We start from the raw sequence: 13,538 nt of genomic DNA, 5'->3' as shown, positions 1-13,538 counted from the left end.
TCTGGTATTGCATGATTTCTGACTGGGAAGTAGAATTCGTGTGTCAGCTGCAATACATGTGGCGATAAGCAAAGTTGTCAGTTTCGTATGTTGGATACAAATCAATAGTAAGAAGTGAGTATGACAGCTCGTTTTAAATTGAAGAGGTGATTAATTGCAATGCGCTTTCCATTGGTTCGCGTTAACGACGCTAGTAGATACACCACCATCAACATCAAACTAGCCCAATGTTATGCTGCTGCTAGCTAGAACAACTACAGTTACTAGTGCTAATTCTATTAGAGCTCATGTTAGAAAATCGAAAACCCGGTTGACTTTATCAAAATTAAACAGGCCACGGATTCCACGTGAAGCCGTTGATTTTGAAACAGTTTGCATGTTAGTTCAGTCATTAGAGATAACTTTCATAAGACTCCTTATGAAACTCCGCTTCTATAACACTGCTAGCACAATGCTAGTAGCTAGCTATCAGATTATGTCCCACCCGCTTTTTGTTTTGTTATGAAGAATGTTTGTTTTCACATTCATTGCCCGTATAAATATCTAACAGCACACTTCCATAACACCTCAATATATTTTAGTGTCCATTTTCGATCATCATATTAAAGTTTGTGTATGTTAGACAGCATGGCGAGCGACCAGGAGGTGGCAGCAGTTGGTCAGATTCTGGCAAACGGGAAACAGGACCTTTCGACGCGGTTCCGAGCTCTGTTTACCCTGAGGAACCTGGGCGGGGCAGAAGCCATCTGCTGGATCAGCAAAACGTTCGAGGATGAGTCGGCGTTGCTGAAGCACGAGCTGGCATACTGTCTGGGACAGATGCAAGATGAAAGAGCCATCCCAACCCTGGAGGCCGTGCTGAAGGACACCACACAGGACCCCATGGTCAGGCACGAAGCAGGTGGTTAACCCCCTCCTCCTCCTCCCAGATGTTGCACAAGGCAGGGAGTCAAGCCCTTACACATTCACACACAAGCTCACATTCACGCACGCACCCAAGCTACAACAATGCTACATACCGGATCTTGTAGAAGCCCATGAAGTAGGTCGTTTTCACCCACCCAAGCACTCACCCACACTCATTCACCCACCTCCACCATCCCACCCACCTCCACCATCCCAGCCACCTCCACCACCCCCACCACCTCCACCACCACCTCCACCACCCCAGCCTCCTCCACCACCACCTCCACCACCCCAGCCTCCTCCACCACCACCTCCACCACCCCAGCCTCCTCCACCATCCCAGCCACTTCCACCACCCCAGCCACCTCCACCACCCCAGCCTCCACCACCCCAGCCTCCTCCACCACCCCAGCCACCTCCACCACCAGTGTATGTGACACCTGTGTTTCTCTCCGGCCCGCAGGAGAGGCTCTGGGTGCCATCGGCAACCCCAAGGTCTTAGACTTGCTGAAGGAGTACTCGGAGGACCCGGTTGTCGAGGTACACAACCTAACCAGCTTCACCAACATTCCGTTTTACGTTGGCATTGTATTGATTTAGCAGTTCTATATAGGGAGTACAGCAGAAATGAAAGATTAGAAGCGCATAGTTCAAACAGTTATTTAATGGTATGAGTCAAGAAACAGTCGGTATTCACCAGGCCCTGTGCAGAGTAACCACATCTCAGCTGCCAGGCACAGTGCATCAACAATATCACGACTACATCTACTGCTGGAGAATAACCCTAGTGTTCAATGCTGCTGTTCCTCTTCTGTCCACTAGGTGGCAGAGACGTGCCAGCTGGCTGTGAAGCGTCTGGAGTGGCTAATGGGAGGCGGCGGGGCGAAGAAGGAGGACGGAGCTACAGACGGGAACCCCTACTTCTCCGTAGACCCCGCCCCCCCGGCGTCCAAGCAGGATGTGGCGGACCTGCGGCGCCAGCTATTGGACGAGAGCCTGCCGCTGTTTGAGCGCTACAGAGCCATGTTCGCCCTGCGTAACCTGGGGACGAAGGAGGCTGTGCTGGCCCTGGGGGATGGTGAGGAGGAGAGGGGGGGTGCCGGGGAGGGGGGAGATGGTTATTTTGTGGAGGTTTGGGAGGGGGGGGGGCAGGGGGCGACAGTGAGGCTGTGTAAGAGTGAAGTTGTACGAGGCCCCCTCTTGAATAAGACCTTTTTTGAATATCTCAAACATCACCACCGCTGTCCCCCTTGTTTCCCCCTCCCCTCCCTCTGTCCCCGGCCCCCCCAGGCCTGCAGTGCGGCAGCGCCCTCTTCCGCCACGAGATCGGCTACGTGCTGGGCCAGGTGCAGCACGAGGCCAGCGTGCCCCAGCTGCGGGCCGCCCTGGAGCGCCAGGACGAGAGCCCCATGGTGCGGCATGAGTGCGCCGAGGCGCTGGGCTCCATCGGCCGCCAGGAGTGCATGGAGGCGCTGGAGACACACCGGCGCGACCAGGAACGGGTGGTGAAGGAGAGCTGCGAGGTGGCCCTGGACATGCTGCGCTACGAGAACAGCGGGCAGTTCCAGTACGCAGACGGGCTGGCGAGGCTATAGGGGCGGGGCTATGGGGGCGGGGCTATGGGGGCGGGGCTATAGGGGCGGGGCTATATGGGCGGGGCTACAGGGGCGGGGCTACAGGGGCGGGGCAGGGGGATGAGACTCTACTGAGGATGACATTCTACCGAGGATGACATTCTGCTGAGGACAGGAGTCCTGACGACTGGGAAGATGGGACTGGGAAGATGGTCCACGGCTCCAGTGTGGTTTCACACGCCCCCTTGTCATCGCTGTTTGCCTCAGGACTTGTGTTGTTTGGATTCAATTGTAGTTGGCATTTGAAAGATATCATTTTTCACATCACCCTCTCAAACTGAGCAAAGTGAACACTTCCAGGGATGTTTCAGTTTCTCATTGGGACAATCACCTGCCTATATAACTATCCTGTATTGTCATCAATAAATACAAGCTTTCATGACTGTTAACACTGTGTAAACAGTGCCACACAAATGGTTCCCTGCTGTTTTATTTCTCTGTTCACTCTGTGCCAGAAGCGGGTTAAGTCAAGGTTATCTTTGGTCATCCTTGGTTACTACGACGACACACACCATTACTGGACTTGATCCTTCAGTGTGTTGCTGAGGGGTTTAGCGATGCTGCGTCGCTCCAGGCAAACACCTCCAGGAGAGGGATAAGGAGAGCTGGCACCCCAGGGGGGTCTGACAGGGCAGAACTTGGGGAAGCGGGGCTGGGAGGGAGATCTTGTGGAGGGGGGAGTCTGTGTAAGGAAGGGGGTGGTCTGGAGGGAGGAGCTTGGGTAAAGGGTTTCTGGGGTGAGGGCGTTCTGACGGGGGGGAGGAACCAGCCCTGATCCTCTAGGAGGGTCCTTCCACACCTCCCCACCCCCCAGTGCCCCAGCCGACCACAGCCTCTGAAGGACACAGACCCCCGGAGCTCCCGCCATGCTGCACCCCATCATGATCGCCATCGTGGTGGTCAACACCTCCATCACCGTGCTCTACTGGGTGTGGATCATCTCCGACGCCTGCCAGCGACACAAAGAGGAGAAAGCCAAGGACAACCCTGTCTAGAGCAACACAGGTACACGACGACATAGGTGCAGTCGGCGACACAGGTCCACATAGAAGCCTAGGGAAAGACAGGTACACACACAGCCACAGACAACCACAGGTACGCACATAGCAACCTAGACTAACAGGTACCCAACCCTAGGCCTCTTATTAGCCATCCAGGGTGTCTGAGACCAGGCTGGAGGTCATGTGAACATCCCCTTCTGGGACACAAAGAACTTGTGACGGCCGGTGTGTGGTTGGCTGAGACTTTGTTTGTGTGCCCGCTGACTGAGTGAAGCCCTCGTGTGTTCACAGAGACATGACTCAGATCTCAGATTATCCGTCTCAAACCGGTGTGAAGCTCAGAGCTGAGCCACCGAGTCACCCTGGTGGACATTCTTACTCCGCCCTGAACTCTGCAGCCAAACACAGCTGCCACTCGGCTACGCACGCTGCAAGACTGCTACCAGACTAGCTCCAGAACTCTACCGGACAAGTTCTAGAACTCTTTCCGGGCAAGTTCTAGACTGCTACCAGACTAGTTCTAGAACTCTACCGGACAAGTTATAGAACTCTTACCGGACAAGTTCTAGACTGCTACCAGACCAGTTATAGAACTCTACCAGGACTCCTTTAACCCTAGAAGAACCAGACCTGGTCTGACTAGGAGGGGCTGACCAGACAGCATGCACCCTCTAATGATCGGTATCGTCACGGCCAACAGCTCTCTCGCCGTCATGCTCTGGAACTTTCTGCTCTCTCAGGTCCTCTGCAGGAAGATCAAGGACACGCCCAAAGCAGAAGTCGTCCCAGTCTGAGTGAGCTTACCTGACACACTAGACGCAATGGTCTTCAACCCTGGTCCTCAGGGACCCCCCTGCCCTAAATGTTTTAGATGTTTCCCTGCGCCAACACACCTGATTTAAATGAATGGGGCTTTATCTAAGCCTGATAATGAGCATTCATTTGTATCAGGTGTGTTGGCGCAGGGAAAACTCTAAAACATGCAGAGCAGGGGGTCCCTGAGGACCAGGGTTGGAGACCACTGCACTAGAGGCTAGCGGCTACACTAGAAGTCTGACCAGTTACAGTAGAAGGCTTGCACGCTAGCGGCTATAATGCTAAGCAGCTACACTAGAGCACTGACTAGTCACTAGAGGCTAGAATCGTATCCATTTCCTCTCGAGGCTAGCATGAGGTACACTAGAGACTAGATGTATTTAGGTTGGGTGAAGGTTGGGGTTAGGATGAACCCTATTGTTTTGTGGTTGCATAGGAAAATATATATTGAAAATATATATTGCTCTATATTGTCCAGGTAGGCCAGTATAGAATACTGGCAAAGATAAAGACCAAGGGAAGAGTGAAGTGGATTAGAGACCCTAAGCCTCTTTGTCCACAACTGTATCAAAACAAATCCTCTTCTATCATCTTGTAATCCTCAACTTCTCTCGAGTGTTTTCTCAAAGACCCCCGACCAGCGGGGACCAAGACGACCCTAATGGAAAAGCTGATCTACGCTTGGCGACGCGAGCGAAACCCCTCCCAGACCAAAGCTGACATGAGTCGGACACGTTTTTACTTTCCATGTTGTCGTTTTCGTTGACGAGGGGTGTCAGTGACATGGCTCCCACCCTCCCAAAACCGTCACCAGTCAGCTGACAGTAGGATTAGCAATCCTGTTATCTTGTTGTCTCTGTCCAGCACTGGGGAAGTCCGCCTGGGTCAGAGTAGAAAACGAAACAAAATATCCTTTTGTGTGGGTAGGTCATCACGTAAAGAAGGGCAACATTTGATGTTCTCTGCTTCCACAGATTGGACGGGGCCCCGGACTGTGGAAACCAATGGGAATGCGCTAAGGATGACCCACCATGGAAGGTCATCTCATGGGGTCAGCTGACCCGGTCGAGTCCAACGGCCGACAGTCCAGGATCAAACCCCAAAACCTAACCCTCCCCAGCCCTGTTAAAGTGAATGGATCAGTGTTAGGTACTTGTTTAAATGTAACCAATTTCATGTACGTGGGATGAAGTCAGTTTTCATCCTTAATAGAAGACGGATGAATGATAATGATGACGACGTTGGCATCGTTTGAAGCTGACCAGTCACATCTCCTTAATCCTCACCTGAAGTGTAAACCTGTCTTAGCTCCTGTCACGCTCTGTAACTACATTTGGCTCGACAACAACAACCCATTCTCAAATAAAATGCTGGAACTGTCTTGCTGTGTGTCTGTCTGTCTCTTTACCCTGGAGTCATTATGTCTGCCACTACTGACTGCCTGAACAGCAAATCTACCTGTCTCTCTCTCTCTCTCTCTCTCTCTCTCTCTCTCTCTCTCTCTCTCTCTCTCTCTCTCTCTCTTTCTTGATACTGAAATGGAGTAGCGCCACATGTCTCCACCAATGGAATAAGACGTGGAGATTAGAGATTATCAATGTTTACCATCATCATCAACTTTACCCACCTCCACACCACACACACGCACAAACATGGTAAGTACTAGTGGGCGGGGAGAAAGCCATGACCTTGACCCAGTCCTCTAAGTAGATTGTTCCTCGTTACGTCAATGCTCTCAGTCGCCATGGCAGCTGGGGAGAAGAACAGTAGACAGCACCAACACAGAGACAGCGGGTGGGGAAACACGTACACTGGGTAACTGAGGTAATCACATCAACTGGACGCCACTACGAAATTGCATTTGCACAGAAGAACCTTATTAGCCACAAATAGGACGAGTGGTGAGCTCCTACCAGGGAGGTGGTGGAGAGACCGGAGGAGCAGCTCGGAGGGAGCAGGAGGAGCAACGATGGAGTAGAGAGCCAGGGGAGGAGAAGGAGGAGCAGGAGAAGAGAGGTAGGAGGAGGAGGAGGAGGAGAGAGCCAGGGGAGGAGAAGGAGGAGCAGGAGAAGAGAGGTAGGAGGAGGAGGAGGAGAGAGCCAGGGGAGGAGAAGGAGGAGCAGGAGAAGAGAGGTAGGAGGAGGAGGAAAGCAAAGGCAGGAGGAGGAGGAGGAGGAGAGAGGCAGAGGAGGAGTAGAGGGGAAGCAGAAGGAGGAGCAGGAGAAGAGAGGTAGGAGGAGGAGGAGAGAGCCAGGGGAGGAGAAGGAGGAGCAGGAGAAGAGAGGTAGGAGGAGGAGGAAAGCAAAGGCAGGAGGAGGAGGAGGAGGAGAGAGGCAGAGGAGGAGTAGAGGGGAAGCAGGAGGAGGAGCAGGAGAAGAGAGGTAGGAGGAGGAGGAGGAGAGAGGCAGAGGAGGAGTAGAGGGGAAGCAGGAGGAGGAGCAGGAGAAGAGAGGTAGGAGGAGCAGGAGGAGAGAGGCAGAGGAGGAGTAGAGGGGAAGCAGGAGGAGGAGCAGGAGAAGAGAGGTAGGAGGAGAGCAAAGGCAGGAGGAGGAGGAGGAGAGAGGTAGAGGAGGAGTAGAGGCGAAGGAGAAGAGAGGTAGGAGGAGGAGGAGAGAGGCAGAGGAGGAGAAGCAGGAGAAGAGAGGTAGGAGGAGGACAGCAAAGGCAGGAGGAGGAGGAGAGAGGCAGCAGGAGTAGGCGAGGCCGTGGGAGAAGCAGAGGCAGGAGAGGAGGAGGAAGGAGGGAGCGGAGCGAGGCAAGGCTGTCAGCAATGGAGGAAGAGCTGGATTTCGACGACCCGAACGAAGAGGTTTTCTTTGAGAACTACAAACCCCCTTCTCGAGATGCCGTGACGCTCCCCAACCACATCATCTACCTGCTGCTGCCTCTCTGGCTGCCATGATAGCTCTGTACGCCATCATCAGACACCTGATCAAAGACCTCATCCACGACCTGGCAGGTACCCGACCGCACCCAAACTAGATCCTCCTCACGTCAACACCACTGTGACCCGTCCCTCACCGTAACAGCTGACCCCCCCGAACCCTCCTCACCTTTACCCTTACCTGACCCTAACCTGAACCCCTCCTCTCCTCAACACCTGCCTGACAATTACTTGACTGTAACCTTAAACTGAAGCTGACTTAGCACTTAACTTTGCCCTAACGTAATCCCTTCTCACATTAAAACTGACTCTAATCCTGGCATGGGGCCGAAACCCTGTCGAACTAAACTTGAACCCTCCCCTCACCCTACCCTACCTGACCCCTCATGCTGTTACACAACCTCTCAGATAACCCCCTCGACCTCTCAAAGACTTGATGTGGTTGCATCTATGTTCAGACGCCCCCCACCCATGCATTCTGTGTCTCCAGATCTCCTGTTTGGGGTCCAACCCGAGGAGGAGACCTCGTCTCCCTGGGAGGCCAAGGACAAGTTCAAGGCCGACTGGTGTCCCGAGACCAGCGCAGAGCTGGAGGCCATGGTGCAGGCGGAGGAGGTGCGGGTGCTCATGGACGGCCAGGGGAACCTCCCCGCCATCTGGGTCATCTCCGAGGGACGCCAGCCGCGTCAGCCGCGCTCCAGCCCCAGAGTGGCCTTCGGCAGGACCAGCTAACTCACTCCGGATACCCCTCTGAATGGACTCGTTGAGTCTGGACACACCTCCGGAACGTCTAGTTAGGTGTGGACACCCCTACTGGCTGGATTAGTTAACACACTCTGGATGGACTAGTTAGGTCTAGATACCACTCTCGAAGGGCAAATTACATCTAGATACCCCTCTGGATGGACTAGTTAGGTCTGGATCCCTATGGATTGATCAATTGAACAATAATTCTAACGATATACAGATCCTACTGGAACTGCCACTCGTCTACAGCCTTCCCTTAGCATGTAGACATTTACATTTAGTCATTTAGCAGACGCTCTTATCTAAAGCGACTTACAGTAAGTACAGGGACATTCCCCCCGAGGCAAGTAGGGTGAAGTGCCTTGCCCAAGGACACAACGTTATTTTGCACAGCGGGGAATCGATCCATCAACCATCTGATTACTAGCCCGACTCCCTCACTGCTCAACCATCTGACTCCTTAGACAAACCTCATAAACATCAAGATTGGACTAATGTCGTTGCTATCAGCTCATCTGATCTAGACCCATAGAATGCACTCATCTGGTGTAGTGTATCATGAAGAGTTTATTGTTAGCATTAAGGTGTATTATTCTGACAACCTGATAGCAACCTGCACGACAACTGATATCAGAGCTCTTCTCCAATCCGGGGGAACCGCAAGTCTGAGACAATGTCTACTCTTTATGTAGTGGAAATAAATGACTAAATCAATTCTATTTTGATTATGTGATCCATTCTGATCCATCACAATAATCGGTGGGGACGTTTATGTGGTCTCTTAACATTCCATATCTCTGACATATGTGGCACTCTTTTTGACGTTTGTAGGTTTATCTAAAACCTCAACCATTGTGTTTTGTTGATACAGCAAGGAGTAAATGATTGGTGTGCATCATGTTATACTAGAGGCTGGATTATTGATTTCGTAATGGTCCTATGGGTCAGGTGACCCATTCATCACAGGTCTGTTGGGTGTGCGCACTGGTTTATAGCCCCTGTTCCTGGACACTGCCATAGGACCAACAGATAGCCAATCACTTTCCTCCTTGAGTTGTAAAGGTCTCTTTTCCCTGCAGAGCGAGGAACTTTGGCCTGACTACAGCAGACAGAACTACATAAAAAAAAAACACCCATAGAAACGACTTAGTCACGCGGAACACAACGTAGAACCCAGCCACACGGAACACAAGGTAAAACCTACAGGTGGAACCCTCCAGACCCTGCCAGACCGACCCCAGCAGCGAGCCTCTGTTTCCGGTATGTCTCTGTCCAGAGGAGCCCTGGTCTGGATCCTCCTGGCTGCTTCCTCCTGCCAGGCACAGAAGAGTGAGTCCCTCTGACCGCAATCACAATGTGTTTACTTCTCAGACACTTTCATCCAAAGCAACCTTGTGTGTGTGTGTGTGTGGGAGGGGGGGGGGGGTAGCCACTGAGCTATACCCGTCCTGTACTATCGCTACTGCATCGCTGTGTTGTTTTCTGGAGGTACACCACACCCCTTGCACTCGATAGGGTTGCAATTGAGGTAAAAAGGGAGTTAGGATCTCCAGAAAGACACTGTGTGATGTACACAGAAAGGATGGCTCCAGTGCATCCCCAGCCCGTCTGACACGGTGTGACCCCCCTCTCCCCTCCTCTCCTCTCCCCTCCTCTCCTCTCCTCTCCTCTCCTCTCCTCTCCTCTCCTCTCCTCTCCTCTCCTCTCCTCTCCTCTCCTCTCCCTCCTCTCCTCTCCTCTCCTCTCCTCTCCCCTCCCCTCCCCTCCCCTCCCCTCCCCTCCCCCTCCCCTCCCCTCCCCTCCCCTCCCCTCCTCTCCTCCCCTCTCCTCTCCTCTCCCCTCCCCTCCTCTCCTCTCCTCTCCTCTCCTCTCCTCTCCTCTCCCCTCCTCTCCCCTCCTCTCCTCTCCTCTCCCCTCCCCTCCCCTCCTCTCCTCTCCTCTCCTCTCCTCTCCTCTCCTCTCCTCTCCTCTCCTCTCCTCTCCTCTCCTCTCCCCTCCCCTCCCCTCCCCTCCTCTCCTCTCCTCTCCTCCCCTCTCCTCTCCTCTCCTCTCCCCCTCCTCTCCTCTCCTCTCCTCTCCTCTCCTCTCCTCTCCCCTCCCCTCCTCTCCTCTCCTCTCCTCTTTTCTCCTCTCCTCCCCTCCCCTCTCCTCCCCTCTCCCCTCCTCTCCTCCCCTCTCCTCTCCTCTCCTCTCCTCTCCTCTCCTCTCCTCTCCCCTCCTCTCCCCTCCTCTCCTCCCCCCTCCTCTCCTCTCCTCTCCTCTCCTCTCCTCTCCTCTCCTCTCCTCTCCTCTCCTCTCCCCTCAGCGGGCCTGAGACAGTCCTCCTCCCAGACCACCACCCTGCAGCCCTGGCTGGTGGGCCTGGCGGCCGTGGTCGGCTTCCTCTTCATCGTCTTCGTCCTGCTCATCGTCAAGCGACTCTTCTTTAAGCCGGAGAGGTGAGGCTAACTCTGAGTCTAGCTTATTTTAGCCTAGCTAAAGCTCCCACCACGTCGGGGATTCTTTTAGTTTCAGGTTAGCCGATTAACATGTTTATACACGTTGAGGCTGATTTGGATCAAGTGGAGGAGACTCACAATAAATTATGTTTTGATGTCTCAACATCTCACAGAAGCATAAACAAGCGTACTCTCTCTCTGTCTCTCTGTCTCTCTGTCTCTCTGTCTCTCTCTCTCTCTCTCTCTCTCTCTCTCTCTCTCTCTCTCTCTCTCTCTGTGTCTTTCTCTCTCTCTCTGTCTTTAGCTCTCTCTCTCTCTCTCTCTCTCTCTCTCTCTCTCTCTCTCTCTCTCTCTCTCTCTCTCTCTCTCACACACACACACACACACACCCACTAAGTCACGCTCTCAGTGAGGGATATCTATGAAGCCTTCCAGTTTTATGGCCCTCGATATCTCGGGGTCTTATCACCGCTGGTCTCCTGGAAGGCTCCAAGGTTGGAGTCACTAATGAGGGGCAAAGTCCACACATTCCGAATGACTGAGCATCTGACAGGCAGGTCAGAGGCAGATAGGTGGAGCAGCAGAAAGATGGACACATAGAATGAAAGATGGACAGAAAGGCATGCAGGCAGAAAGAAAGACTAGCAGACAGACAAGTAGGCAGGTATACAGACAGGCAGCCAGGCAGCCAGGCTACACCTGACAGCCTCTGTTCTATGTTTCAGAGAGGAAATTGGTGTTGGATGTGATAACAAAGCTTTGGTAATAGAGGATGGAACCAGCCTATAGGAACCCAACAAGAAAGACCCAAGCCAGAAAGAAGAAAGACCAACTCAAAAGACACCAGCCAATAGACGGCCAGCTTGACTGCCAATTAAAGACAATGTATTCTGACTAGTTTACTACGAACCCAGACATTTCTGTATCTGCTTTGCTGCACAATAACAACATTAATTTTAACACCTAACAATCAGTTCTGTCTGTATGATAAACTATTATGAACAACAACGTGTTTGTACATTTTTAACCACTAGATGTAGCTATAACTCAGCATATCATTTGTTTTCATCGAATGCCTCGTCAGAGAGATCTCATCCAGATTTGAGCATAATCTGAAGTCCGAAACATGTATTTTCAGTTGTTGATATTGCCATTCAGCGCATGCATGGTTTAGTTTGAGGTTTAGAGGGTAGTGGCATTTTAGAACAAAAATTGCCCTTTCATTTGAGGATAATGACCCGCCCCCACAACAGACATGCGTCCCACCACTACACACACACACACACACACACACACACACACACACACACACACACACACACACACACACACAAACAAACATACAGTACATACACCTATGGTGGATATGTTCCAGTTTAAGGCCGTCAGACCAGGAATCATTGTCCTGTCCAAGGACAATGAGTTTGACCTGCTGAACTGGACCCTGGGACATCCTGTTCTTCTCAGTCTGAGATGCTGTGGTCTACAGAGGGTTTGAGTGTGTCTACACACAACTGCAGCCTCCGGACGACTTGATTGGCTGTTGCTTTTGTTTACACATGTGGTCATGTGGTGGGCATCGGCTCAGTCCACCGGTGGAGCCTCTGATTGGACGTGGGATGAGTTGGGGCAGGCGGGGGGGGGGGGGGGGGGGGGGGAATTACTGCAATCTTAGTCTCTGGAGACTGGATGAGGGTTGGAGATCCATAGTGCAAGGAATAACATAGGGTCTTTTGTTGTGAAGGGAAAATTGAACCTCGACAGGGGAATCCCAAAAGCAACAAATGTCACTTTTTGAATCTCATGACTAAATAGATTGTATAAAACAAATAAACTGTTAATCATTTTCTTTGCCTCCTATCAGTCAATAAAAGGATATAAAGTATGTTTTACTCTTATCACTCACTGTCCCTTTCTTTAATATTAAATTTTTCCATCCTGGCACATCAGTTATCATTTACATTTAAAGTCACATGTATTCCTTTTGACCCTGAACCGTGATGTGATAGACTTTAGCTCGGTGGGCTAAGGCAGTCTGACTACTTCCCAGAAGAAATATGGTTCAAAAAGTACAAATGAGGAAAGACAGATGAAAAAGGGGATGAGAGAGGAAAACCCAAAAGGTCACTGTCTCTGAACTGCTCATTATTGTCGACGGAGAGACATGAGTCATTGTGGACTGCCTTTAAATGGACATGAACTTCAGACTCGAGCCAAGTTAGACACATACATATACGGACACCAGACACCCACACACACACACACAGACACACCAGATGTACTAACTATCTAAACACACAATGCAGATACACCTGTAGCTGAATGGGGCTGAAGTGGATGAATAAGGCCAACTCTCTCTCTGTTCTCCCTATCTAAGATTTGAGCTGTGATCCAAAACTGTCCCATAGAGTGGTTTGACCTTCTCATCTGGCCACTCCCCCCTGTCCAGTCAGCATGTGGTCCAGATAGTCTCTCTGAGGAGAAGAGGAATGGGGTGGAGGGAGGAGGAGAAGGGATGGGGTGGAGATGGGCGGGGATACAACTTGACGAACAGACAGACAGACAGACAGACAGACAGACAGACAGACAGACAGACAGACAGACAGACAGACAGACAGACAGACAGACTCAGACAGACACAGACACAGACACAGACACAGACACAGACACAGACACAGACACAGACACAGACACAGACACAGACACAGACACAGACACAGACACAGACAGACAGACAGACTCAGACAGACAGACAGACAGACAGACAGACAGACAGACAGACAGACAGACAGACAGACAGACAGACAGACAGACTCAGACAGACAGACAGACAGACAGACAGACAGACAGACAGACACAGACAGACAGACAGACAGACAGACAGACAGACAGACAGGCAGATAGACAGGCAGGTAGGCAGGTAGGCAGACAGGAAGAACACCAAGGGAGGAACAACCCAAATGAATGATGTCACATGACCATGAGGAGAGGATGGAAAACGATGGAGCACTGTGTGGTGGAGGAGGAGACGAGAGAAGGAGGAACAACAGTGGAGGACGTAAGGCCGACAACAATGGCTGCTGTTTTTTTTTCTTTTTTTGTACTTGCAACT

General features: G+C 51.8%; 1 protein-coding gene across 2 annotated transcripts; it reads left to right on the top strand.

The window, feature by feature from the left end:
* The first annotated feature begins 3 nt into the window (after positions 1-3).
* Positions 4-2,505, top strand: dohh (deoxyhypusine hydroxylase/monooxygenase). 2 transcript variants are annotated; one of them, XM_047015287.1, is made up of 5 exons: positions 4-114; positions 627-901; positions 1,370-1,446; positions 1,729-1,984; positions 2,197-2,505. In XM_047015287.1, exons 2-5 carry the CDS (start codon positions 628-630, stop codon positions 2,499-2,501), a joined length of 912 nt encoding a protein of 303 aa, XP_046871243.1. In that variant the 5' UTR covers positions 4-114; position 627; the 3' UTR covers positions 2,502-2,505. The 2 variants fall into 2 exon arrangements, with proteins under 2 accessions (XP_046871243.1, XP_046871242.1); XM_047015286.1 differs by having other exon boundaries at positions 5-114; positions 623-901.
* The last annotated feature ends 11,033 nt before the right edge of the window (positions 2,506-13,538 follow it).

This window comes from Hypomesus transpacificus, unplaced genomic scaffold (assembly GCF_021917145.1).
Source record: "Hypomesus transpacificus isolate Combined female unplaced genomic scaffold, fHypTra1 scaffold_297, whole genome shotgun sequence".
NCBI classification, from domain to species: Eukaryota; Metazoa; Chordata; class Actinopteri; order Osmeriformes; family Osmeridae; genus Hypomesus; species Hypomesus transpacificus.
This window is presented reverse-complemented; position numbering and strand designations above follow the sequence as displayed.

Excerpts from the sequence above, each read along its gene's own strand:
- dohh (XM_047015287.1), top strand. The coding sequence starts at position 628 with ATGGCGAGCGACCAGGAGGTGGCAGCAGTTGGTCAGATTCTGGCAAAC. Across the intron at positions 902-1,369 it reads CATGGTCAGGCACGAAGCAG|GAGAGGCTCTGGGTGCCATC; the intron begins GTGGTTAACCCC and ends TCCGGCCCGCAG. Across the intron at positions 1,447-1,728 it reads CGGAGGACCCGGTTGTCGAG|GTGGCAGAGACGTGCCAGCT; the intron begins GTACACAACCTA and ends TCTGTCCACTAG.